Below are 26,119 nucleotides of genomic sequence, written 5' to 3' on the forward strand. Positions count from 1 at the left end.
CCAGAGGAGTCTAACCCCACATGACAAAGCTGGGAAGGGAAATGCCCCAGGTGCTCCAGGACGCCAGGGATGGACACAGCTGGAGGTGGGGGTGGGAAGGGAGGGTAAAGATGCGAGTAAGGTGAGGAAGGAGGGTCAATGGACAGGCGTGATCCCCGTCCCACAGGTTGTCAGGAAGATTAGATGAGATCACATGTCATTTTCTTGCAGAGTCCGGCAGAGAGGGAACCGGTTTAAATCCCTTGTTTGCAGTTCTGAACAATTCTGTAGCAGTCTTTTGGCCATAAAACCAGACCTCGGTTGATGCAAGGGTTAGTTACAGTCCTATCCATCCCCACTTAATTTTTTTTTTATTTTTTATTTTTTAGAGAGAGAGAAAGAAAGCGGGGGAGAGGGGCAGAGGAAGAGAGAGACAAAGAATCTTGGGCAGGCTCCATGCCCCAGCACAGAGCCTGACACAGGGCTCGATCCCACAACCGTGAGATCATGACTCTGGGATCATGACCCGAGCCAAAATCAAGAGTCAGCTGCTCAACTGCTCAACTGAGCCTCCCAGGTGCCCCAACCCTCACTTAGTTTAAATATTCAATAGTTTTGCTACAGAAATGTTGTGCTTGAGTGTGAGTGCTACCCCGGCCCCATGAGGCATCTTGTGGTGCTAGCTTCTCCCCCAAGTCTGAAAAATTCTGAGTTCAGAAACTTATCTGACCCCAACTGTTTCAGATAAAGGTTTGTGGGCCTGTACTCAGTTCAGGCTCCCCTTCCTCCTCTAAACCATCAAGAGCTTGTAAGCTGTGAACAGGGGGTGATGTGGGCATAACGTGTACAAGTGCGTGAATAGGAGAGGTCAGTGCCCCACGCATTCAACGTTGGGTAAAAGAGGACAGCACGAATGGGTTAAGTTCTTAGCGAGCACAGAGGCCAGCGTGTTGGAGGTGGTGGATGCCTTTGAAGAGCAGCAAGTCTTCTGACAGAGCGTGCCCTTTAATGCTCTCCCCACACCCAGCACCCAGCACCCAGCACATGGAAAAGGGGGAGGGGGTGGAAGTCACTGCTTTGAGAAAAAAAACAGCCACCAGAGAGCTTCAGCTGCCATCAAAGGTTGGCTTGCCACCTGAAACCAGCAACTCGAAGAGCACCTACAGCTGCTGCCCAGGAGGTGCAGAGAGCAGGCGCCCGCACCCAGCTGGGGGCAGCAGGTCCGCAGAGCCCAGAGGTCAGTGGCTGGAGTGCAGAAAGAGCTCCCCTGGGCAAGAGCCATGGCCCGGCCACCCCCCTGCTGGCTGTGGATTCTGGGGACCCTGGCGGGGCTCTCGGCTACCCTGGCCCCCCAGTGCTGTCCAGAGAAGCATTACTGGGCCCAGGGACAACTGTGCTGCCAGATGTGTAAGCCAGGTAAGAGAGGAGCCCTTGCCAGGGGTTTGGGGTGAAGGGCAGTGGAGAGCGCATCTGAGTTCCAGCAAGGAGAGGAATCCGGTACCACCTTGAAGAGGGCAGAGAAGTGGCCTTCCTTGGGCCTTGACCCAGACCTCTGCTCACAGGGACTTTCCTGGTGAAGGACTGTGACAGACACGGAGAGGCTGCTCAGTGTGATCCATGCATACTGGGGGCCTCCTTCTCACCAGACCACCACATCCGGCGCCACTGTGAGAGTTGTCGGCATTGTAACTCTGGTGAGATGGGCAAACCTCTGGGGGATCAAGGTGGCAGAGCCGGGGATGGAGAAGCAAAGAGGAGGGAGGTCAGAGCTTGTCACTTCAAGGCTACTGCAAGTGGAGCCAATGCTGGGAAATGGGGTGCCCTGGGCAGGGCACATATTGATGTGGAGAGAACTCTAGCGTTACAGGGAATGGGGTAAGCAGAATTTGGGGAGCTGCGGAGAATGGGTGCACAACTCAGATCATGACAATATAAAGGGGGAAGTGAAAAAAAAGGGAGGTGGTCCTAGGTCCCAGATTTCAGGTGAGCAAACCCCCATTGATGAATTGGCTGTGTCTGAAGTGCACATTCATTTGGAACTTGGAGTACATCTTTCTTTCTTTCTTTCTTTCTTTCTTTCTTTCTTTCTTTCTTTCTTTCTTTCTGTATTTATTTGAGAGAGAGAGAGAACAGAGGAGAGGCAGAGAGAGGGAGAGAGAGAATCCCAAGCAGGCTCCACAGTCAGCACAGAGCCCAATGTGGGGCTTGAACTCACGAACTGTGAGATCATGACCTGAGCTAAAATCAAGAGTCAAACCCTTAACCAACTGAGTCATCCAAGCACCCCCTCTCTTTTTTTTTTTAATATTTATTTTTATTTATTTTGAGAGAGAGAGAGAGAGAGTGCAGGGGAGGGGCAGAGAGAGAGAGAGGGAAAGAGAGAATCCCAAGCAAGCTCCAAGCTGTCAGTACGGAGCCCAACTCAGGGCTCAATCTCACAAACCATGAGATCATGGTCTGAGCCAAAATCAAGAGCTGAAGGCTCAACTGACTGAGCCACCCAGGTGCCCCTACGGAAATAACAATACCAGCCAGTCGAGTAACATCCTTTCTTTCTTTTTTTTTTTTTGCACAACAGCCAATTTAGGAAAATGAATATGTATGTGGCCTATATTTCTGGTTTATTTTGTAATTTTATCTTTAAAAAATTTTTTTAATGTTTATTTATTTTTGGGAGACAGAGAGACAGAGTGCAAGCAGGGGAGGGGCAGAGAGAGAGAGAGGGAGACACAGAATCTGAAGCAGGCTCCAGGCTCTAAGCTCCATCCGAGCTGTCAGCACAGGGCCTGACGTGGGACTCAAACCCACGAAGCGCAGGATCATGACCTGGGCTGAAGTCGGATGCTTAACTGACTGAGCCACCCAGGCACCCCAGTAATTTTATCTTTTTTAAATGAAGAAGTAACATGTGCAGCTGATGTGAATTCTTTTATTATTTCTGCATCTTAGCTAGAATTTCAGAATCTGTGTGCCAGCCCAGATAGAGCAGCAGACTTTAAAGTGGTCCCTTGGGGCACCTGGGTGGCTCAGTCAGTTGCACATCCAACTTCAGCTCAGGTCATGATCTCACAGTTCGTGGGTTCTAGCCCCACATCGGGCTTTGCACTGACAGCACGGAGCCTGCTTGGGATTCTCTCTCCCTCTCTCTTTCTCTGGTCTTCCCCCTCTCTTTTTTTCTCTCTCTCAAAATAAGTAAATATTAAAAAATAAAAATAAAAACAAACGAAAAAAGGTTTGCCATTGCAAATAAGTCAAAAAAAAACACAACATCTCAAATACACAAGAAGTATTCCTCAGTCCACTCAACTTAAAAATATATTAATGGATGCTTTTCTCTTCTTGTCAGCAACCCCAGCAGGGTTGGAATTATTTATTTATTTTTGATGTTTATTTATTTTGAGAGAGAGAGAGAGTGAACACAAGCAGGGCAGGGGCAGAGAGAGTGGGAGAGAGAGAATCCCAACCAGGCTCCATGTTCAGCACGGAGCCCTACTCAGGGCTTGATCTCAGGAACTGTGAGATCATGACTGGAGCCAACACCAAGAGTAGGATGCCCAACCGACTTAACCACACAGGCACCCCTGGAATTATTTTAGTCAAAGTCCACCCACTCATTCTGCAGGCCCCGCCAAAAGGCCTTTTCCCAATACTGAACCAGCCTGAACTCCCTTTGCTGTGTTCCAGACCAGGCGATTCAGACTCAGCCCATAGGCCCCAAAACTCTCAGGCAGCAATTGGCTGAGGGACTCCAGGTGACGGTGGCCAGGGGTGAGGCTGAATGAGTTTGGCCCCCTCTGGACCTCAGTATTCCCATGGGTAAAATGGAAAAGTGCTTGAAATTCGCCTGGAATTTGGGGTACAGGTTATACAAGGTGAAAAGAATTCCCAGGTCTCTGGATACTCATCACTAAAAACAATGGCACGCCTTCCATTGTAACCAAGCTCAGCCCCCTCCTTAACCCTTCTCTTGCCTTTGGGCAGATACCCTCCTGCCCACCCCCTCCTGGGTCTGAGGTGATCTTCCTCACCTTTGCCTACCTCTTCTCCTCTCCCCTATCACTGTTCTCTTCTTGCAGATCCTTGTCCAGGCTGGCTCACAATTCTTGGTAAGCCACAAGGAAACCAAATTCTAGTAGCAACTACGAGTCAAAATTCAGAAAGAAGCAGCCCTAGGGGCCTAAGGATGGGAAGAAGGAATTTGTGTCCCTCTCCCTTTCCTCACAAAAAGCACATGCTAAAGGAATATTAGAGTACTAGTAGGCATCTTCGACATCTGCCAGCCTTCCTTTCTGCACCCCTCCTTGCCTGTGGGGGCTCTTCTCCCTGGTTCCCCATGAGTGCACTGTCCTAAGGTCCCACCAGTCCATGGGCAAACCTGGCCCACGTCTGGTGCCAATGCCTTCCCCAGAATCACCCTCCTCTTCTTAACCCCAACCACCTGTGAGTCCAACCCAGACTAGAACCCCTCACATCCTCCTCCTCTAGTATAATTTATTGGCAGTCATTCAGCACCCAACCTCTACACTTGAATAACATTTCTATTTAAAAGGCAAAGTAGGGGCACCTGGGTGGCTCAGTCAGTTGAGTGTCCGACTCCAGCTCAGGTCATGATCTCACGGTTTGTGGGTTTGAGCCCTGCATCGGGCTCTGTGCTGACAGCTCAGAGCCTGGAGCCAGCTTCAGATTCTGTGTCTCCCTCTCTCTGCCCTCCTCTGTTTGCACTCTGTGTCTCTGTCTCTCAAAAATAAATAAACATTTAAAAAAAATTTTTTTTAAAGGCAAAGTGTGTTAGTAATGAAGTAAATCTCTAGTAAAGTTAAAAACCTATCAGGGGGCCACCTGGGTGGCTCAGTTGCTTAAGTGTCCAACTCTTGATTTCAGCTCAGGTCATGATCTCATGGTTTGTGGGTTTGAGCCCGCATCGGGCTCTGCACTGCCAGCTCAGAGCCTGCTTGAGATTCTCTCTCTCCCTCTCTTTTTGCCCCTCCCCCCTCTCAAAAATGAACATTTAAAAACAAATTAAAAAATAAAAACCTATCAGGGACCATAGCAGCACTATTCCTGATTGCTTAAAAACTGGACACTACCCACGTGCCATTTGCAGTAGAATAGATAACTGAATCATGGGAAATTCATACAGTGGAATACTATACAGCAGGAGAAGGAATAGCCTATGGTTACAATGTGGATGAATTTCACAAAGACTGAATAAGAGTGCCTGATACAAGTAAGCACACACGCATGACTACACAAATGTATTGCAAAATGAACTCGCAGTGTTAGGAAGTCAGGCTAGATGGTGGTTATGTGTGGGTGGGAGGAGGTAGTGACTAGAAAGGAACTCTGCTTCTCTTGTCTATGGGTCCAATTTGTAGCAATTCTCAAGCTTGATGCTTCTGATCAGTGTACCTCTCTGTAAGTAAATTACACTTCAAGAAGTTATAAAAGTATCAGTGAATAAGAGAGAAAATCATGCAGGCTGTTTCTACTTTTTCCAGTTTGCATTTCCGAAGCATGAATTTTCTAAAAGGTCTAAATTTTTCCTTTCATGGCAATAGTAATAAAGGTAGAGGCACTAGGTGACAGCGAGGGAGGGGCAGGCCCTTGTGTAGATGGGGCAGGAGTTCCGGGAGCCGGGTCTGGGACGGCAGCTCAAGATAGGATTTGGCGAGCGCGCCTTGCAGGTCTCTGAGGCCTGAGCTTCTCGTGTTCCTCCTGCCCTCCTCTGTCCCCAGGTCTCCTCATTCGAAACTGCACCCTCACCGCCAATGCAGAGTGTGCCTGTCCCAAGGGCTGGCAGTGCAGGGACAAGGAGTGTACCGAGTGTGATCCTCCTTCAAACCCCTCACTGACACCTCGTCCATCTCAGGCCCCAGGCCCACACCCACAACCCACCCACTTACCTTACGCCAAAAGTAAGTTCCAGGCAACACTTTGTCCAGTCACAGGGATAAGGGTCACCCCCGCCCCCAACCAGCACCCTCCCCACATAAGTTGCCTGGCCAGCTGGTCAGCCTTCCCATCTCACCCAGCGCCTCTTAGGCCTCAGGCCTTCATTCAGCCCAGGCTTGTGCCCTAGGAGGTGCCCTGCTGCTGCTCACCCTGTCTCTTTTTCTAGAGATGCCAGAGGCCGGGACAGTCCGGCAGGTGCAAACTCTAGCTGATTTCAGGTGGCTGCCTGCTCCAGCTCTCTCTACCCACGGACCACGTGAGTTTCCTCCCCATTCTCCACCCCCAGAGAGAATGCATACAAGAGAGGGAAGTCAGCCAGAAAGCTCCTGGAGTAGGAGTAAGAAGTAGGAGAAGCAGAATCTAAGGATTAGGAAAGGACTTAGTCCAATGGTAGCAGTGGGGATCGGGGTGAGAGAGAGATGGCAGATGGGTAACAGGAGGCCTGGGCTGAGGAGAGTCGAGACCTAGGCCCTCCCCCAAAACACTTGTGTGGCCCCTGTCTACCACAGCCCAAAGGTCCCTGTGCAGCACAGACTGCATCCGCATCTTTGTGGTCCTCTCTGGAATGTTTCTTGCTTTCACCATGGTCGGAGCCCTGTGCCTCCATCAACAAAGAAAAAATGGACTAAGTAAGAGACAAAATGCAGGTCTCCAGTCCTGTCCCTGCACCCCACCCTACTTCCTTAGCCCCACCACCCATGCCTGGAACCTCTCGGAAGCCTCCCTCGCACCATATTTACCAACCCTTGCTCCCGCCTTCTCTCTCGCCTCTTCGTCGGCACCCCCTGACAGCCTCCCCCAAGCTAACCCTCCTTTCACCACCCCCCACCTTTACTGCCTCTGATTCTCCTCCTGCAGACAAAGAAGAAAGTCCAGTGATGCCTGCAGAGCCTTGTCCTTACAGCTGCCCCAGGGAGGAAGAGGGGGGCGCCATCCCCATTCAGGAAGACTACCGAAAACCAGAGCCTGCTTCCTACCCCTGAGCGTGCTCGCCTTGGGAGGTGGGGAGGTCATCACTACAATAAAATCCCAGCCTCAGTCCCACCCCATAGGCCACCCAGGCCGATGAGCCGAATGAGACCTGGCACCCCCGGTTTCAGTACCATCCTCTTATCAGGACCCTTTCCTGTGTGCAGACTTGAGAACGTGCCTTTTGGAGACTGGCAGTGACAAGGACACGAGGGGATGCGGTGGAGGGTGGGTCACAGGAGCCCGAGTGTGCCCTGGCTCAGCCGGCTTCGCCCCTGCGCTGCACTGGAGGGCTGAGGCCCTAGCTGGAAAACACACTTCTGCCTACGAACCCCCACGTGCTGTATCACTGACGTAGAAATTCGGCAAAATAAAGTGACGGCCAGCCACACACCGATGCTCTCCGCGCGCGCTCTGAAATTCAATCTCTGGGCGCCAGCCACTCCCAGATCCGGGATCTGAAGGAGGAGCTCTCTCCTGGGCAGGCTGGTGCTAGGGGCCCGCCCCAGTCGCCGAAGGAGGACCGCCAGGGGGTGTGGCACCAACCGAAAATGAAGAAAGGTTCCCAGGCTCCTGGGGATCCTGCTTCTGGCTTCGGTCTCTGCCTCCCCCCACCCCCTCCCTTACTTCAGCTCCGCTCTCTTGGGTGGGGGGTCCAAGGATGCATGCCGTTGAAGTCAGGTCTTGACAGAACGAGAGGATTTGAGGGAGGCGGGGGAAGAAAGGAGAACCGTGATCACGACGCTGGCACGCGCGCCTAGTTAGTGGTTTCACTCCCAGGCAGAAGCAGCCGCGGTGACACTCGAAGTGAAAGCGAAAGAGGAGGAGGCCAAGGGCTGGAGAGAAAGCTACAGGCCAGAAAGGGTGGTTCGGAGAGCCCCCTCTTCTCCAGCCGGGACGCACCCGCCGGAGCAGTGGGGAAGGACGGCGGGGCGGGAGGGGTGGCAGCGCAGCCCCCATGGGCGCGGGGCAGGGCTGGTGCCTGCTGCTCTGCCTGGCCCTGTCCCGAGTGGCGGCAGACCCAGGTGAGCGGGGAGCGCCGGCCGGAGTGGGGGGAGGGGGAGGGAAGAGGAGGGTGGGGGTGTTGGACCCAGGGCGCACCAGGGACCCACCCACCCCGAGATTCCAGAAGGGGAAGGGGGTGGGGGGAGGGGGACGGCTTCCAGCAGCCTCCTAAGCCCAACAGGAGAAAGGCTGGCAAAATAAGGAACCAATGGTGTTGGGGAGGAGGCCGCAGCCTGTGGGAAAGGGCAAAGGAAGAGAGGCCTCCTGGGGGATGCGGTGGGGGGCCTAGTGGAGAGGGCACTGCCTGGGAGCAGACACCTTCCCAAGCGGAAAGCTGGGAAATCCCCGGGAGGTGTGCCCTGGAGGTGGGGGAGGGGCAGGCCACCTGTAACCGCAGAAAGCTGAGTAGACCCAGTGGGCTGGCTGGGAAATTGTGCCAACTCCCCTCGCCACACGGGCGGCCTGTCTCCTCTCCCAGTGGTAATTTTGCTCATTTATGTGCTTTTGCCAAGAATTCCTTTGACTGAAGAGGGAGTTTTTTGGCTGGCAGTTGTAATGAGAATAAAAACATAAACTCTCCTGAGCAATGTAAATCAGGACTTCAATTCATACCAGGTATGTGCCTGGACTAGCAGGTGCTTCCCAGAAAGCTGGTTTGGGGGTGACGAGAGAAGGACACAGAGACAGCTAGGACCCTGGATGACAACTTCTACACCTTCCTTGATGACTCCACAGTTGGGGTGCGAGGCGAGTACAGAAGCAACTCTCTGGGCAAGAGGGTGCTCACTCCTGTCTTTAACCTGCAGAAGAAAGGCAGTGGCGGGAGGTGGATGTGGTCCTAGACTGCTTCCTGGTGGAGGAAGACAGGCACCCTGGAAGTCTTGCCAGCAGTAGGACCACGGTGGAGGCCTTGCTCGTGCTGAGGCAGGTACCAGTGCTGGATGATGGCTCCCTGGAAGCCTTCACTGATTTCCAAGGGGGCACACTGGCCAAAGACAACCCACCTGTTACCTTCGAGGCCTCAGGTAAGAGCCCTCCGCCCTATGTCTCAATCTTTCTGGGCTCCCTCCGCTGGGACGGCGCAGTTCCTGAGGACACCCACCGCACCTGTTTCCCATGGACCCAGGTGTTCTCAATCCAACTAGACCTCTGTGCTGCCCTTCTCCCCCAGTGAACTTGGTACAGATTCCTCAAGCCGAGGCCTTACTCCATGCTGACTGCAACGGGAAGGAGGTATCCTGTGACATCTCCCACTATCTCCTCCAGGCCACTGAGAAGAAAGCTTCGTTCATTGCCAACGTGCAGGTACCCGGAGGGGGACCTAGTGTCTCCATGGTGATGAAGGTTCTCAGGGATGCTGAGAATGGGGCTGTTTTGCACCCCACACTGAAGCTGCCCCTGAGCCCCCAGGGGATGGTGCAGACTGCAGGTGAGAAAATTAAAAGTAGCAGAAATAAAGTTGTGGGTTTTTTCAAGTAGGCAGCTTATGGGGGACTAGAAGAAGGAAGGGAATAAGTACACTTCCATCCACATCAGTCATCTCAGGGTGTCCCCTAGCCTCAGTCCTTTCTCCTAAAGACCCAAAGGATTGGACTGGGATCATTTTCACCTCCCTTGTGTGAGGAAATGACATGCGAGGCTCTGTTCACGTACGCTGTCCATAGCAGTCTTATTAAACCAAGCACCAGTTGTATCTCGGTGAAAGCCAGCCTGTTCTGGTGCTTCAAGATGATTAGAGCGACGCACATGCAGGATTTGTTCATTAACTCTTATTAGCAAAACCTGGTTCTTGCCCTTTCCAACCTGGCACATCCCAGAGGACACAGGAAATTGAGAACATGATGATAGGCTTCTCCAGAGCTCCTCAAATCCAGTATTTTGCCTCTAAAAAGAGGACAACCAAGTCCAGAGATTAGGGGGCTAGCCTCTTATCCTTAGAAAGCCCCAGAAGACTCAACCTAACTTTACCCTGCCACAGCAGAAAAGAGGGGTTCTCATGTCTGTCCAGTGTCAGCCATAGTCCTAGCATGGCTTAGGGGGAATACCTAAGCCATGCTAGGGTATTCCCCCTTTGGGGGAGGTATTCCCCCCCCCCGTCTTTCTTCCTTTTGTAGGGATATTTCAAACCTACAAAAAGGTAAAAGAATAATGTAATGAGCACCTGTATACCATTCACCCAATTATTTTTTAATGTTTATTTATTTTTGAAGGAAAGAGAGATAGAGCACGAGCAGGGGAGGGGCAGACAGAGAGGGAGACACAGAATCCGAAGCAGGCTCCAGGCTCCGAGCTGTCAGCACAGAACCGACACGGGGCTCGAACTCACCTGCCATGAGATCATGACCTGAGCCGAAGTTGGTAGCTTAACCTACTGAGCCACCCAGATGCCCCTGTATCAACCAATTATTAATGTCTTGCCGCATTCTCTCTCTTGATAGATGAAAGGATAGGTATCCCCCCCTGAACTGAAAGTAAATTGCAGACATTCCAACACTTCACCCCAAATGTTTCCATGTATGTCATGTATTGGCTCATAACACAAAGTTTATAACCAAAAACAAGGATATTCTTTCATAATCACAAAACCATCACCTTGGCAGCAAACCAAGGTGGGGAGCAGTCTAGGGTGGTGCAGGCAATAAGGGAGTACAGTGTGTAAAGACTTTAAGAACATATTCTCACCGTTACATCACCACCATATTGACAATCTTGAACACTATCAGTGATAAAACACTCCTCCCTGCCAAGGCAGTCCATTCCTACCATTACTTGGTACACCACTGAGCGTTAGACTTAAGAAATGTTCTTTAATGTTCATTTATTTATTTTGAGAGAGAGAGGGAGAATGGGCGCATGTGCGCACATACAAGTGGGAAAGGGCAGAGAGAGAATCCCAAGCAGGCTCCATACCGTCAGTGCACAGTTGGACGTGGGGCTTGAACTCATGAACCATGAGATCATGACCTGAGCCGAAGTCAAGACGCTTAACCGACTGAGACACCCAGGTGCCGCCAGACTTAAGAAATTTTAAAATTGATGCAATAGTACTGTCAATATAGAGTCCAAGTTCAAATTTCTCCAGTGGTCCCACTACTGTTCTAGTTTGTTTTTGTTTTAAGTCCAGGATTCAAACAAGGGTCATGCATTCAGTTGTCCTGTGCCTTTAGCCTCCTTTACTCCAGAACAGTCTTTTCCTAGCATTGACATTTTGAAGAGTCCAGGCCTGCTGTCTTGTAGAGTATCCCACCATTTGGATGTGTCTGATTGTTTTCCTCATTAGATTCAGCTTCAGCATGTTTGGCACAAATACTACCACTGGGTGCTTTTTAAATCTCTTATTCCTATTTAGTCTTCGCAGCAGCTTTGCCTTAAGCAGATGACCTTGGCAACCCTTACTGCCTTGCCCAAGGTCACAGAGCTAGTAAGTGGAAGAAGCAGGGTTCCAAAGCTTTTGCTGCTATTCCAGTGGTCTTACCTGAGGGTCAATGGCAACACATAATTTTGCATGTGTAATTTTCTGGTGGGAAGTCCATAGCTTTCGTCAGATTATCCGGGGGTAAGTGACTCCAAAATAGTTAGGATTACCATGTGTGCCATGCTGCTTTTCCACAGCACCATTTCTTTGTGGTTCCATCTTTTTTTTTTTTTTTAATTTATTTATTTTGAGAGAGAGAGAGAGAGCACAAGCAGGGGAGGGGCAGAGAGAAGGAGAGACAGAATCCCGAGCAGGCTCCACACCATCAGTGCAGAACCCAACGTGGGGCTTGAACTCATGAACTGTGAGATCATGACCTGAGCCATGATCCAGGGTCAGATGCCTAACTGTGCCACCCACGTGCCCCATTTTGTGGTTGCACCTGATGGAAAATGTCCAGGAAGGAGGCAGGGACAGGCATACGCCCACAACATGCCCACAGCTTAGCGATCAGGTGGACTCGAGGAGGAAGTAGCCCACAGTCACCCTTCTTTTTCTCACTATAGTGGAGCTCCAAGTGACAACACAGACCCCATTGCTGAATTTCCTGCTGGGGTCCTCAGCCTCCCTGCACTGTGGCTTCTCCGTGGCCCCGGGCTTAGACCTGACTGGCGTGGAGTGGCGGCTGCAACATAAGGGCCATGGCCAGCTGGTATACAGCTGGACCACGGGGCAGCGGCAGGCCAAGCGGGAGGGTGCCTCCCTGGAGTCAGAGCAGCTACTCCTGGCCGGGGATGCCTCCCTCACCCTGCCTAGCCTCACCCTGAAGGACGAGGGGACCTACATTTGCCAGATCACCACCTCTCTGTACCAAGCCCAACAGATCGTCCAGCTCCACGTCCAAGGTGAGGTCATTTTCGGTTCTCCAAGGAGAGGGGAAGGGATATGCCTATGGAGGTGTTTTCCAGGACAGCATCCAACACAAGGGCAATTTTCTGAGAAGCAGGCTGAATGGCCACAACCTAACTGCCATCTCCATCCTAGAAGTGCAGACTGTTCTCTGTCAGACTCCAGGATAATTCCAGTACGCAATTTCCCAGCCCAGGAGCCTGCTGCCCTGCCCTGGCTGGCTGTCTCCAAGTACCTCCATCCTCTGGAGCACATCCTAAGAAGGAGCAGCGGCAAACCATGGAGGGGCTGTCTGACTGGCAGGAGTATTTCATCACTGACGTCCTTTAAAATCGCCAGCTTACAGTGACAATAAGAAGCCAACCTTTCGTTGGTTTTCCTATTGCTTTTCAATTACCTGTGGAAGGCGCACCCCTCCTGGCCCGCATCTAGGGTGGACCCATTACAGCCCCCTTGGCACTCCACTGAGCTCCCACAACCCGCCCTCACTCCCAGCAGGAAGAGAATGCTTTGGGCAACTCTGCTGTCCGGCTGGATCCCTCTGGAATCTGATTCCTCGTTCTTTCTTCCAGCTTCCCCCAAAGTACAACTAAGCTTGACAAACAAAGCGCTGCCACCCACCCTCATCTGCAACATCGCTGGCTATTATCCTCTGGACATGACTGTGACGTGGATCCGAGAAGAGCCAGGTGGAGCCCCAGTCCCCGTCTCTGGGGCCTCCTTCTCCAGCCTCCGGCAAAGCACAGCGGGCACCTACAGCGTCTCCTCCTTCTTGAAGGCAGAACCTGGCCCTGAAGGCACCACTTACACCTGCCAGGTCACCCACATCTCCCTGGAGGAGCCCCTTAGGTCCACTGCCTGGGTTGCCCCACCAGGTACTAGGAGTGCCCTCTTTTCCCCACCTCCATACTTGGGCTCATGGCTCGCCTGCCCCCAGCTCATCTTTGGCCTTGTTCTGCTTCCCTCAGCACTTTGTTCAGCCTTGGCTCCTTTCCCAAGGTGGCAGCCTCCATAGCTGCCACCACATGCCGAGATGCATCATTACACCCCAGGTTCCAGGGTACCAGGCGATGTACTGACAGTGGGAGATCAAGGGTGAATTGTTCCTGCCCTCAAGGCGCTTAGTCAGGTTGGAGGGACTGACTAGGCAGTCACAGAGGACAGCCTGGAGGAGACATTCAAGCCAAGCTAGCTAGCTCAGCGGGAAGGGAACAGCTAAGATGGGAAAAAGGGCACATCTGACGGCCAAATTATAAGTCTAAGGAAAATGTGGGAACTGCACAGCTAGAGCCAAGGGTGTGTGGGAAAAGAAAGAAGTGGCTCTAAAGCTTGAAAGTAACTACATTTATTGAGCATTTACATGAATCAAGCACTCAGCTGTACGATTACATGTATTATCACAACTCCCATTTTACTGTTGAGCAAACTGGCACTTACAGATGTTAAGAAATTTGCCCAAAGTCACCTACCTCGTAAATGGTAAAAAAGAAAATATGAAAAATGGGCTCCCCTACAGCCTTCAACCCTCTCTGGCTATTAGTGGGTAGATCACAATGGGCCTTCGAGCTGGAATTTCATGCTGAAGTCACAGAATGTCATTGAAAGGTTTTCAACAAGAGATGCAAACATCCAGGAACACTGGGCATCATTTGGTGGCTGACCAGACTGCCAAGTTTCCCAAAAACTGGGAGTTTTGCCTCAGCTTACACCATTCCCCAGCTAGTCGCAAAATTCCAGTTTACCCGTCAACAATTAATCTAATCTAAATCGCTCTCATGAAGCAATTAAAAATGTCCCAGGGTGGGAAGAGGTAGGAAATCCCGTGTGGAGGAACACATGGACACCCGACAATCTTGAACAAGTATGAATACTACAGTGCGCCCAGTTCCTGGGCAAAAGCAGAACACTTGCTATGAGCTCCTTCACCAGTGATAGGGTGTCTGTCTGTCTCTCCCTCTCCTTCCCTCCTTCCCTCCTTTGTACCTCTTGCTGGGGATCTGGCTTGGGCTCAGAAAGGATTCCTGCCTACTAATTCCTGCCTATGCTGCTTTCAACCTACAGAGCAGAAAACGGCCTTTGGAGTCCTCTTGGCCAGCAGCCTCTTCCTTCTTACACTGTTGTTCCTGGGGCTCCAGAGATGGCCAGGTAAGCTCCTGCTGGTCCTTAGCCCTGCCCCAGCCCCTCTTCACCTGAAGATTAGCCAGCTGTAGCCCCCTCCCCACCCAGACCAAGGATGAAACCCAAGTGTCCCGAGTCCCGGCCCATCCCCCCACCATTTATGGGGTTACCCCAACTGAAACCAACCTCCTACCCCCTTGTTTTCCCCTAGCTCCCTCACCGAGGTCTGCCAAGACGCTGAGGCCCTCTGGGTAACCACTCTCCTGCCTCAGTAAGAAGAAAGAGTAGTCACATTCTCCCAGAAGGACCCTAAAAAGGCCTGAAGAAAGGCATGAGGAAGGCACAGGTCACAGGGGCTCGGGCTCGGGCTCTGTGCACGTCTCTGCCTTCCTTCATTGTGTCCCTGGGCTGAACACCAAAGGAGAAAACGTGAAGAGGTGAGAGGGTGGTAGGAAGGCAGAATGTCTGTGTGGAGGTTAAAAATAAGCCTGTGGTAGGAAAAGAAAATGGGAAGACATTAAGAAAGGAGAAAGTGAGGGGCCGGGGGGCAAAAGGGTGGGGGTTGGGCCATCACATGCAAACATTTGAACTCTGTCCAAATAAAAGCCCCTTGTGTCCTCAGAAACAAAGCTTTTCCACGTTGCCATCTTTCCCCACACTGGACCCAAATGAGCCCTGTCCCCAAGCCTAGCCATGCCGCCGACTCGCAGAGTGTTCAAGGTGTCAAACAAAGGCCCTCAGAGGCAGCCTTGGGGCTCCACGCCAGTTGCTCTGTGTACCCTTGAGCTGCAATTAAGGTTGTACCCCTTTAGACAGCTACCGGGCATTTCAGGATACCTACAAACTCCTCAGTCCCTCAACTGCAGGGGGAAGATGTCTCTTTTCATCCATTTCTAAATTGTGTCTGGTCAGCACAGTGGAACTCGGTGTAAGGAAACTACGTGAGGCTGCTGGGGAATGGGCGTGTTTGCTGAGGCCTCATCTTGGCACGCCCCCGGGACAGGCCGCGCAGCCTGGGGACCTAGGAAGGAGGTGGACAGGAGGTGTCTGAGAAAACCTGCAGTTGTTTGTGAGGTGATGTTCGAGATGCCCACTCAGCTTCCTGCCATCACTTCCTCTCGCTAGCACCTGGAAGAGTTGGGCTGCTCCGGGTACGAACAAGAGCAGAGACCACTTCCTGTGCCAACACACACATCTTTCATCTCGAGAAGACCACACGGCACACATAAGCCAGCCTTCCGGCCTCACACAACATCAGACTAGAGAAGGAAAACAACGCCCCACCCTGGCCCCTCCTCAGTGACTCCAACCCAAACAACAACCAAGTCAGCATAGTGGTAGGAATTTATATTTTTTGCCTTTGTTCAGAATACATGAGATTGGTAAATATGCCACATGCCTTTGGTGGAAGTACAACTGTTATTATTCTATACAAGTATGGGGTTGGGGGTAGGAAAAAAGACAGAGGTGATGACAGACAAACAGTGGAAACCCCACATCGCCTCATGGCAAACCAAAGAAGAAGGGGATGTGGGAAGCTTGGCTTCATTTGACTGCAAAGTCCCGGGGTTTGGTTGCATATTTGCTCATGCACATGGGTGGTTGGGGGGGCGGGAGGGGGGACAGCAAAGACACAGAAGAGGGTACAGGGTGGGGTGAGAAAGAAAGTAGAAGGGCAAACATCCCCAAAAGAACAAAGCCAACTACATCTGGTGAGCCTCAGAGGGACAGAAACCCAGGAAAGAATTCCTGTGACAGGGCTAGGTGGGCCAAGAGGGCGAATTGGCTCCAGGCTCGGGACACATCGAGGACACTGGTGGTTCTTCTCCAGCGGTGACCCCCTGCATTAGGCAAGGAGGAGCCCAGAGGAGAGTGGAGACCTTCGAGGGGGGCCGTTGGGAGGGTACACTGACTGCTTTCTTCCAGCTCTTCAGTCCTGCCCTGGGGCAGGACGAAGGGAATGTGGGAAAAGGGGGCAAAGGGAAAGGAAGGATGGTTTTGCGCAATGAAATGCTGCTGCGTGGAAAATGGCATCCAGACCCAGCCCAGCCTGGCCTCAGCCTCTTCCTGCACATGGGCCAGATGACAGGAAGAATAAAGGGTCATGGGTGCTCCCCCTCCTGTTCCCAGCCTGCCCTCCTCCCCTCACACCTGGGTCTATTCCACTCAACACCCTATCTGAAGTCCACCAGTGGCCGCCTCAGCTTCCACTGTCTGTCCCCACAAACCACGCAGAGGAAAGGAAAGGAGGCAAAGTGGCATTCAGATGGGTACAGGTGGTTTAGAAGGGGAATACAGTGCAGGAAGAACAGACAGGTGGCTCTCGATGAGAGGGCCCCATGACAGCACAGCAGTCCACAAGCACACTTGTCTACAGACCGTCCCGCCTCCCACCTGAGACTGGGCTGGCAAGTACATCGGACTTCTCTGAACACTCAGAATCGGCTACCCTCAGGAAGGACCTCCTGCCTCGTCCTTGCCTTTGGCAAGTAGCTGGGAATAGTGTAGAGAAAAGGAGTCCCTGAGAGTCCAAGGACCCTCATTCCTAACACTTCACACTTTATCAATGGGAAGGGAGGAACAGGACCCTCCTCAAAAAGCAGGCAAGAGGTAGCTTCTTCCGATCTTGTTATTTTCAGATTGGGTCTTTGACTCATTGTCTCTCTGGAATTAACACATACTCTCTTTACCTATGCCAACAATTAAAATGGAGAGTCCCAAGCTTTGGCTCTATGGAATTATTTGGTATTCTCAGGAACAACACAGAATGCTGCAGAAAATGTGGATGAGAGACAGCCCCTTGTAGTCATGAGCTTATGGGGCTGCATCTAGGATAGGAATGAAGCTGGTACTTTAGCAATTAACGTGTGTGCTCTAGGTCTCCAGAAAACAAAGCAAAAGGTTGTAATATCCCTGACAACATAGAAAATCTTGGACTAACAGATTAGAAATTACTGCAAAAATAAGCTTGACTTTCTAAAAGGGTATTGCACCAGAACCAAGTTGGTCTCTGGGCCCACCCCAGGATCCTCTGCAGGCCTGGCCTAGGAGAAGAGCCCCATGTGACCAGGGCAGTCTTGAGTGAGCTGCCATTCTTCTAGCTGTTCACAGCCTCCTCCTGCCAGTGGCCTGGCCTTTCCTGGTGGCACCACGGGCACCAGATACCCTTCTCCTCCCCCTGGTCTTGGCACGTTCTTGGGCATATCACCCCAGCTACACCCCTTCCTCTTCTCTTGGCCTCCCACTCTTTTTGGCTTTGGGGGAACTTGAGTGGGTACATAAGAACGGGGTAGGGGGAAGGTGCCAGCTGTTGCTCTTCAGGTGGTTACTTCAGGACGGTGCCACGAGCAGCAATTCTAGTGTTGAGGGACACAGTGCAAATGAAAGCAACAGAAAAGAAGGAGTGGGCGACGGAGAAGCCTGGACGGGGTGGAGGGAGGTAGATGGGGACGTTTGTTGAGAGAGTAAACAGAGGGAAGGGGACATGAGTTGGATGGCAATGGAGAACAGGGAAGGGGTGGCACATTCTCAAGTAAAAAAGTAGACTGGACACAGGAATCAGGAAGTCCCAGATGGAAAAGAGAAAGAGACAGGAGAAAACAAGAGGGCAAATTACATCAAGTTACTAGACAGTCGGGGCTTACAGTTGCAGGTGTCCCATCCCCATGGTCTCCCCTAAGCCCAGCCAGTGACAAACAGCATAGCCCCACTTCCTCAGAATAGGAGGGACCATCTTCCCACAATATCTTGCAGAGGGAAGGCTTGCCCACCTAGGAAGTCCTTTGTCCTTGCCCTTCCTCCCTCCCAAACCGGGTGATGACCCCACAGCAGCGATCTCCATACCTCAGTCAGAGCAGCCCCACTCCCCAGGCAGGCAGGCAGGCAGGCAGGGCTGGGAGAAGACTCCAGGACCTTCCCACCTCTTCACCCCACCAGCAACCTCAGCGATACTTACTTACAATAACTACCACGATGATGGCACAGATAGCTCCCAGCATGATCATCATCTGAGGAAACATTGACCAAAAATGGGCCCTTGGATTTAGGGAAGGAGGAAAGACCTATAACCCTAACCCTAACCCTAACCCTAACCCTAACCCTGCACCACATCTGAAGCTTCCCAGAAACATCATAGCATCTGCAGCCTGCTCTGTTTCGCTTAGCGCCTGTTGCCCGAAGGCCTTGAAAGGAACTCAGGTGGAGGTGTAGACTTGGGATCTTTAGCCAGCTAGTTCATTTTTCATCATGAAGTGTTCAGCTCATTCCTAAAAGCTGCAGGTATTTAAATATATATCTAGCCTAGTCATCATGCTGAGGTTAGTTGTGTGTGGGGAATGTCCAGGGGAAATTTTTCCAGGGATCTTTTGGGGAAAAGCAGCTTGACTGACCATTTCCAAACTCCTCAGGGTATCACTGTCCCCCAGTTAGTGGTTCTGAATACTCTAGCCTACCCTGGTGGCCAATTCAGGGTAATGCATCTCAAGGAGGCTTTCAGGTTTTCTCCTGAGTTCTGCAGGGCAGAGATCCTGTGCCACTAGAGGTAAGGAAGGTATGCGCCCAAAGGTTTTCTTGCCTTCTAGGAGTTGAGGCCCAGGAAGTAAAGGCAGAGAGAAAAAGAAAACTCACCTTGCAGTTTTTCCACCAATACTTCCTCTTTAGCTTGGCAGCACTGCTCTCAAATTGTGATGCTCCCACCTGCAAGGCGTCAGCTCGGTCATCCAGCTGTGACAGTATCTCATCCCTCTTCAGGACCTTGTCCACATTCACACGCATGATGTCCACCACCTGAGGGAGGTTGCAGAAACAAAGCCAGTAAGCTTCCTTGCTAGAGACAGAGGTAAGAACAATAAGGGAATCACAAGTCTGGCCCCATGTAACTCAAGAATGCCTTGCCCTTCTATTAAAAAAAAAAAAAAAGAAAAAAGAAAAAAAGAAGTTTCTAAACTTCTAGCAGCTGGAAACTCTCAGAGACAAAGCTCTCCACTTACTTCCTCCACTTGTGCCTGGGTTTGCTGCAGTCGTCTGTTACTGGTCGTATTAGGAGGAGGGCCAGGGGGGCCCCCACCTGGGGCAGCCCCTTCTGCCCCTTCAGTGGGCGGCTGAGCCGGAGCAGACCTGTGGAGAGAAGTGGGCCAAGTACACAACGTAACCGAGACAGAAAGGAATCCCATGTATTCTCACCCCCATCACCAACACCAAGGTGATTAGGTTATATGCAACTAGAAAGGATTCTAACTTCTTGACAACACCAAGTAAGAAGATGCAGCATACAGGAAGAACCAAAAGATGAAAAATCCTGTAACAACACTTAGATGGGGCTCAGGGACATCCAGGATGGCATCAAGAGATCCTGCTTGGGGCTATCCTTTGACCCAAACTCAAATATCCTCTGGCACAATGGCTACGGGGACAAATGTGCCAGTCTTAGACTAGATGGTACTTTCCTGTCAGAAGCCTTTCACATGAAGTCAAACTGGAAAATTCCTATCCAGGTTAGGAGAAATTCACACAAAAGACTAAACCCTCAGGACAAGCTTGTGGACTGAGCAGCTCTTTTACACAAAGCCTGAAGAAAGGGCAAGCCAACAGACCCTGCTTAAGAGGATCTAGTTAACAGTTGTTTCACACAATCATTAGTATGTTGTGACTGCTATAAGGACAACTTGGGAAAATCACCAAAGGCAAGGCTTCTGTAGGTAGAGTTGAGTCAGGACTGTTAGCTTGCTTTGTTTGGGGCAGAGAAGATGGGGGTTTTACTTAGGTAGAACTGCGGCCCAAAGCAATTGTGCTAGTTATGAAACTGTTCCAAGAACATAGACAGGAAGCAAAAATATGGGTAATGGTCCCCAATGTACATGCATCACAAACATCATGTCCCTTCCTTTTCTAGATTTGGCATCAAGTCTCAGGAGGCTCCCCTAGTTCTTTATGTCCCAAAGAGAAATCCTGGTTTATACTACTATACACAGAGATTGTTCTTACTTTCCCTTAGCCTGAGAAAGGGTCTTCAACATAAGCTCCTTTCCATGTCCCAACAATGGAGGCTAAATTCATCTCCTAAAGAATTTCTAGAAGTCTAACCTAGGGCATGAGATTTTTCTCTCCCAAGGAAGACTCCACTGGCAGAGGGAGATTCTCAAACTTTATGGAGAATGGAGGTTATAGTAAGAACTCCTCAAACAGAAGCAGAATCTCAAAAACATACCTCCCAGGCTCAGTCCAAGAGCAAAAGCATTAGGAATTAAACCATACAAGTCACCAAAAGGAAATGCCTTGACTACTCACAATAGAATACCCAGAAGTTCTTCCTCCCTAAGTGAATTTCTTTTGGTCTTAAAAAAATAGAGAATAACTTCAGAAAGGCTTTACCAGCTGATTATACCCGACTCATCCCCATTCAAGAAATCACTTTCTCATTTCCCTCTAAAGCACAAAAGAAGCAAAGAAAAGAAATACACAAAGCCATGGAAGCCACAAGACTCTTGTGTTACTACTGAGCTAAGCAATCTAGTTCTCTGAAGGTGGAAAATTCAGTATGTAGCAGCCAGTATTTGATCTTGGAAGCAGTCCAGTATGGTGGCACCAATGACAAGATTAAGGTCAGAGATCTCGTGATGCCCTGCTAGTCACCATGCTCTCTCCATCTCCTTCAGTTCATCCCACATGCCTGCTACTGGGAACCAGTCCACTGAGAAGGATCCCCCCTCCTCCCCAAAGCAGGAGGAAAAAAAAAAAAAAAATGGAATCTTAGGGCTTGGCCAAAATGCATAGAATATCACATACATTTAAAACTGTAGAAATCAAATAAAGAAAAAATGAAATGGTTACAAAGCATCTGAAGGGACCATTTCACTTACTATTTGTTGGAAGTTGGGAACACTCAGCAATAAAATATCCAGGGGTAGTCATAACCCATATGAAACCTTACTGAAATCTTTTCCCTTTTTTGTCACTAGGAGAAGCAACACAAATATATCTAGGACCAAGCCAGGATTCCAGACAGTAATAAGAAAGAAAAATCTTTTTTTAATTCATTGTGGTCCTGACAGGGAAATACTTGATTCGTCTAGCCACAGTTCTCCCCCAGGATCTTGGGAATGGGGCTGATGTTGAAGACCGTCAGAGACTAAATTGATTTGTTGGGGGAAGGCAGGGATCCTTGGTTCTATTTCTCTTCCAAATACTTGGCTAAGAGTCAACGACAGGAAAACACCTCCTATACAGGTGGCCTTGAGATGAATGGCTGCTTGGAATCACATGCCACTGCCCCTTGAGTCTTTCTGAGCTGCTCGCCTGGCGCCAAAGAACTGTCAGATAAGTTTCGGGACCTTTGCGTACTGCCAAGAGGGGCGTGGGGGAGGTGGGTAACGCGTCACAGCTGGGATGAGGGGCATACATAAATCCAGACATTGCAGGGCAACCCAAGTTACTCACTGGCAGGTGCACTACTCATTACTGTTTCCAGAGGCCCCAAGTACAATTAGACAACAAGAAAGGGTCTTGAACCCCCTCCCCAGTGTCTCCATGCCCCACCTTCGCCCGGTCCCGGCTTCACTATTACAGAGACCTGAATGAGGCGCCCCGCAGGCGAGAGAAGACAGTGCAATGAAGGTGGGACCCCCGCGCCCCTACCCCGCCCGTGGGGTGCTGGCTGTGGCTGCTGCAGGAATGGGGTACTGCCTTCTCTCCCCAGGGGTGGCCAGGTCTGGGGGCGGCGCGCGGTGGTGCTTCCCCGTGTCGCTGCAGCTGCTGCAATGCGCCATTTTCCGTCCCGCAGAGTCTGGCGCTGAGGGTGGGAGTTGGCAAGGAAGTGTGGAGCCCCCTACACCAGAGTCAACTCACATTTCTGTGGCGGCGGAGGGCTCCGTCTTTTCTCCCGTGGCTGCGGCGAGACTACAGACCGGGGGACCGCTGCGGGTGAAGTCGACGGAAGTGCCGCGCTTCGCCTCCACCTGACCACCCCGGGCTCTAGCTGCGGTGGAACATACCGCAGCTGCCGCGCGGGCCCCACTCTTTATTAGTGTCGGCCACGCCTCCCAGTAACGTAGACAATCCCGCAGCCCAATCCGAGCCCAGGACAGGCGCCAGTCCAGAAGCCAAGCCCGAATAAAGCCAAGCCCGCCCTGTCCCTACAAATTGGCCAATCCCAGCTCTCCCCTCTCATTCCCGACTCCGGAAAAGAGCCGTTGCTTAGGGGATCGGTTCTCTCACCACTTCAACTGTCGTTTGCTTACCAGTCTAACTAAGCGACGGGACTAGATGGAAAAACGCGCCAGCTCTCTGGAAGGGAGGCGCCAACAGTTTGATTTAGGCCTTTTGGGTACCTAGCAGCCAATCGCTGAGCAGTTCCTGCAGTCCGGGCCCGCCCACGACCCCAGGCGCTCGCAGCACCAGCCAATCACAGCCGCGGGCGGGCCCAGCTCTCAGTGACCTAGACACCAGCGTGCTGGGTGTAGAGGCAGTTTCGCTCACAGAGGTTCAGCTCACAGGCGAGCAGACCTGGTCGGCGCTCCGCCTTACCTACCCACCTCTCACAAATAACTCTGATGTACAGAATCCATAAAGGCTGAGCCCCAAGTCCTCAAGACCCAGTACCAGACGCGGGGTTCTGTCCCTCCAAAGCAATTAGGAAGGCTTTATTCATCCTTTTCCTTCAACATAGCCAGCAAGCTCCTCATGCAATGAATTATCCTAAATCGAACTCCCCCTGTAATCCCTCCCAGGTAGGTTACCACACTGACTCAGTTGCCCAAACCAGACACCTAGAAACCACCCTAGATTTCCTTCCCCGTTCATCTGTACCCCTCCTCTGATAATTCACCAAGCTGAGTGGATCTTTCCTTCTTAGTTTTTCAGGGATTCGTTTCCCTCGTATCACTGTCCTACTCTCACTTTAGACTATTATCCCTTGCCTGGACACTATCCGTTGTAAAACTTACCATTATTTTAGCTTCCGCTAAGAAAAAAAGAAAACTGACACAATGCTTTCTTATCACTTAGAATTTTTATTTTATATTTATTGAAAGTGTAGATTTATATAGATACAGATTTTTATAATAGTTCACTCTTGTGCATACATAAAAAGGAAATTTTAAAAGAGCAACATGGTAACAGTATTCCCAAAACTTCACATTCAGAGCCTGACTCTTATGATTTTTTTTTTTTTTTTTTACTTACTCTTAGATGTCCATGATTTTTCACACAATGTAGTCCTCTGTGCATGCCATCAAGGGCTTCGGTGATGTGGCATTTCTTAAAGTAGAGTGTTTCTCTTCTGTCTCCAGAATTTTCTTCCAAGCCTTGGACACCCATTTGGCAAGTTTTGATTCTTCTGAGTAGGTATGACAAATACAGTATGACTACCATCTGGCTAATAGTTACAGTGAAACATCCCAATTTAGATATTTTTTACCATCTTTTTTTTTTTTTAAGTTTATTTCTTTTTGAGAGGCGGGGAGGGGCAGAGAGAGGCAGACACAGAATCCCAACCAAGCAAGCTCCAGGCTCTGAGCTGTCAGCACAGAGCCCGAGGCAGGATTCAAACTCACCAACTAGGAGATCATGACCTGAGCTGAAGTTGGACGCTCAACCAACTGAGCCACCCACACACCCCCCAATTTAGATATTAAAATGAAAAGAAAAAATGCCTCCTAGAATCAGTGAACTATATCTTTCTGCTTCTAGTCTTGCCCTCCCTCATATCCATCCTCTAAGAAACTCCCAGGATGATATATCCAAATGTTACAATCCTGCTTAAACCCTCAAAACCCCACCAAATCTCCCCTGGGAAAACAAACCCTAAAATCACTGAGTTTTTAAAAAATTAAGATCACTGGGAAAAATACTTAAAAGCACTGATTTTTTTTAAATTAATATGTTTTGGGGTGCCTGGGTGGCTCAGTCAGTTGAGTGTCCAACTTTGGCTCAGGTCATGATCTCGCAGTTCATGGGTTTGAGCCCCAGTCAGGCTCTGAGCTGTCAGAGCCTGCTTGGGATTCTGTGTCTCCCTCTCTCTCTGCTCCTCCCCACTCATGCTCTGCCTCTCTTTCTCTCTCTCTGTCTCTGTCTCTGTCTCTCTCTCTCTCTCTCTCTCTCAAAAATAAACATTAAAGGGTGCCTGGGTGGCTCAGTCGGTTAAGCGGCCGAATTCGGCTCAGGTCATGATCTCGCGGTCCGTGAGTTTGAGCCCCACGTCAGGCTCTGTCCTGACAGCTCAGAGCCTGGAGCCTGTTTCAGATTCTGTGTCTCCCTCTCTCTGACCCTCCCCCATTCATGCTCCGTCTCTCTCTGTCTCAAAAATAAACGTTAAAAAAAATTTTTTAAATAAAAAAATAAACATTAAAAATAAATTTAAAAAATAACAATTACTATGTTTTTAAACTTGCTAAAAAAATAATTATAGATTCACATGAGGTGGCCCTCAAAAAAGTACAGATAGGTTCCCCATCTCCCTTCACTTAGCTCCCCCAGTGATAGCAGTACCCTATTAAAACCAGGATATTGACATTGGTACAATCCATGGAGTTTATTCATATTTCATCAGTTTTACATACATTCACATGTGCATGTAGCTTTAAATGTAGATTCCTGTAACCACCACCACACTCATGATACAGAACTGTTACATTACTACAAGACTCCCCTGTGCTATCTTTTCATAGCCACTCCTACCAATCCTTGTCAGACACTAATTTGTTCTCCATCTCTATAATTTTATTTCAAGAATATTATAGAAATGGAATCATACAAATGAAACCTTTTAAGATTGGCTTTTTTTCCCATTTTTGCCTATGGATGTCCCATTGCTCAAGGACCATTTGCTGAAAAAGCAGTCCTTCCTCCATGATATCCTTGAGATCCATCCAATTTGTGTGTATCAATAATTTTCATTGTTGAGTAGTATTCTGTGGAATGGATATGTCATAATTTGTTTAACCATCTACCTGATAAAAAGACATTTGGGCTGATTTCAGTTTGAGATTACAAATAAGACTGCTATGAACAACCATGTACAGGTTTGCATGAACATGAATTTTCTCTGGGACAAGAGGGCAATTACTGGGTTGGAAGGTAATTGCATGTTTAGTTTCAGAAAAAACTGCCAAACCGGTTTCTGGAATTGCTTTACCATTTAAATTACCACAAGCAGTGTAAGTGGGATCCAGTTTGTCCACATCTTCACCACTACTTGGTGTTGTCACTGTTTCTTTTTTATTCTAGCCATTCCAATAGGTATGTAGTCATATATCATTGTAGTTTCTTTTCTTTTTTTTTTAAAGTAGTCTCCATGCTTAGTATGAAGTCCAATGCCAGGCTTGAACTCATGACCCTGAGTTCAAGACCTGAGCTGAGATCAAGAGTCAGACGCCAACCTACTGAGTCACCCAGGCACCCAGGATCATTGTAGTTTTAACTCTCATTTCTGTGATGGCTGATTATGTTGAACATGTTTTAATGTGATTTTTGCCTCCTATATATATATCCTCTTCGATGAAAGGTCTGCTCATATCTTTTGCCCATTTTCTTTTTTTTTTTAATTTTTAAAAAATGTTTATTGATATTGAGAGAGAGAGAAAGAGAGAGAGTGCACGTGAGCAAGGGAGGGGCAGAGAGAGAGAGAGAGAGGAAGAGAGAGAATCCCAAGCAGGCTCCATGCTGTCAGCACAGAGCCCAACATGGGGCTTGATCTCACAAATCTTGACATCATGACCTGAGCCGAGATCAAGAGTCGAATGGTTCACTGACTGAGCCACCCAGGTGCCCTGACCATTT

At 50.0% G+C, this 26,119-nt stretch overlaps 3 protein-coding genes across 6 annotated transcripts; 2 read left to right on the forward strand and 1 right to left on the reverse strand.

Moving 5' to 3' along the window:
- Positions 1–1,039: 1,039 nt before the first annotated feature.
- Positions 1,040–7,925, forward strand: CD27 (CD27 molecule). 2 transcript variants are annotated; one of them, XM_060658613.3, is made up of 6 exons: positions 1,050–1,395; positions 1,542–1,673; positions 5,715–5,894; positions 6,098–6,187; positions 6,441–6,560; positions 6,790–7,925. In XM_060658613.3, exons 1-6 carry the CDS (start codon positions 1,260–1,262, stop codon positions 6,912–6,914), a joined length of 783 nt encoding a protein of 260 aa, XP_060514596.1. In that variant the 5' UTR covers positions 1,050–1,259; the 3' UTR covers positions 6,915–7,925. The 2 variants fall into 2 exon arrangements, with proteins under 2 accessions (XP_060514598.1, XP_060514596.1); XM_060658615.3 differs by lacking the exon at positions 1,542–1,673 and having other exon boundaries at positions 1,040–1,395.
- Positions 7,396–14,976, forward strand: TAPBPL (TAP binding protein like). Of its 2 annotated transcripts, none has more exons than XM_060658611.2 (7): positions 7,396–7,497; positions 8,712–8,930; positions 9,077–9,334; positions 11,887–12,225; positions 12,802–13,104; positions 14,291–14,374; positions 14,559–14,976. In XM_060658611.2, the coding sequence occupies exons 1-7, from the start codon at positions 7,452–7,454 to the stop codon at positions 14,600–14,602; spliced, it is 1,293 nt and encodes a 430-aa protein (XP_060514594.1). In that variant the 5' UTR covers positions 7,396–7,451; the 3' UTR covers positions 14,603–14,976. The 2 variants fall into 2 exon arrangements, with proteins under 2 accessions (XP_060514594.1, XP_060514593.1); XM_060658610.2 differs by lacking the exon at positions 7,396–7,497 and adding an exon at positions 7,823–7,925.
- VAMP1 (vesicle associated membrane protein 1) lies at positions 10,737–22,530 on the reverse strand. 2 transcript variants are annotated; one of them, XM_060658617.2, is made up of 5 exons: positions 22,190–22,530; positions 19,336–19,462; positions 18,974–19,132; positions 18,303–18,354; positions 10,737–11,380 (listed from the first exon to the last, which is right to left on the reverse strand). In XM_060658617.2, coding segments are annotated over exons 1-5 (405 nt in total). In that variant the 5' UTR covers positions 22,192–22,530; the 3' UTR covers positions 10,737–11,315. The 2 variants fall into 2 exon arrangements, with proteins under 2 accessions (XP_060514600.1, XP_060514601.1); XM_060658618.3 differs by lacking the exon at positions 10,737–11,380 and adding an exon at positions 15,680–17,892 and having other exon boundaries at positions 22,190–22,514.
- Positions 22,531–26,119: the final 3,589 nt, after the last annotated feature.

Source organism: Panthera onca, chromosome B4 (assembly GCF_046562875.1).
Source record: "Panthera onca isolate mPanOnc1 chromosome B4, mPanOnc1 haplotype 2, whole genome shotgun sequence".
NCBI classification, from domain to species: domain Eukaryota; kingdom Metazoa; phylum Chordata; class Mammalia; order Carnivora; family Felidae; genus Panthera; species Panthera onca.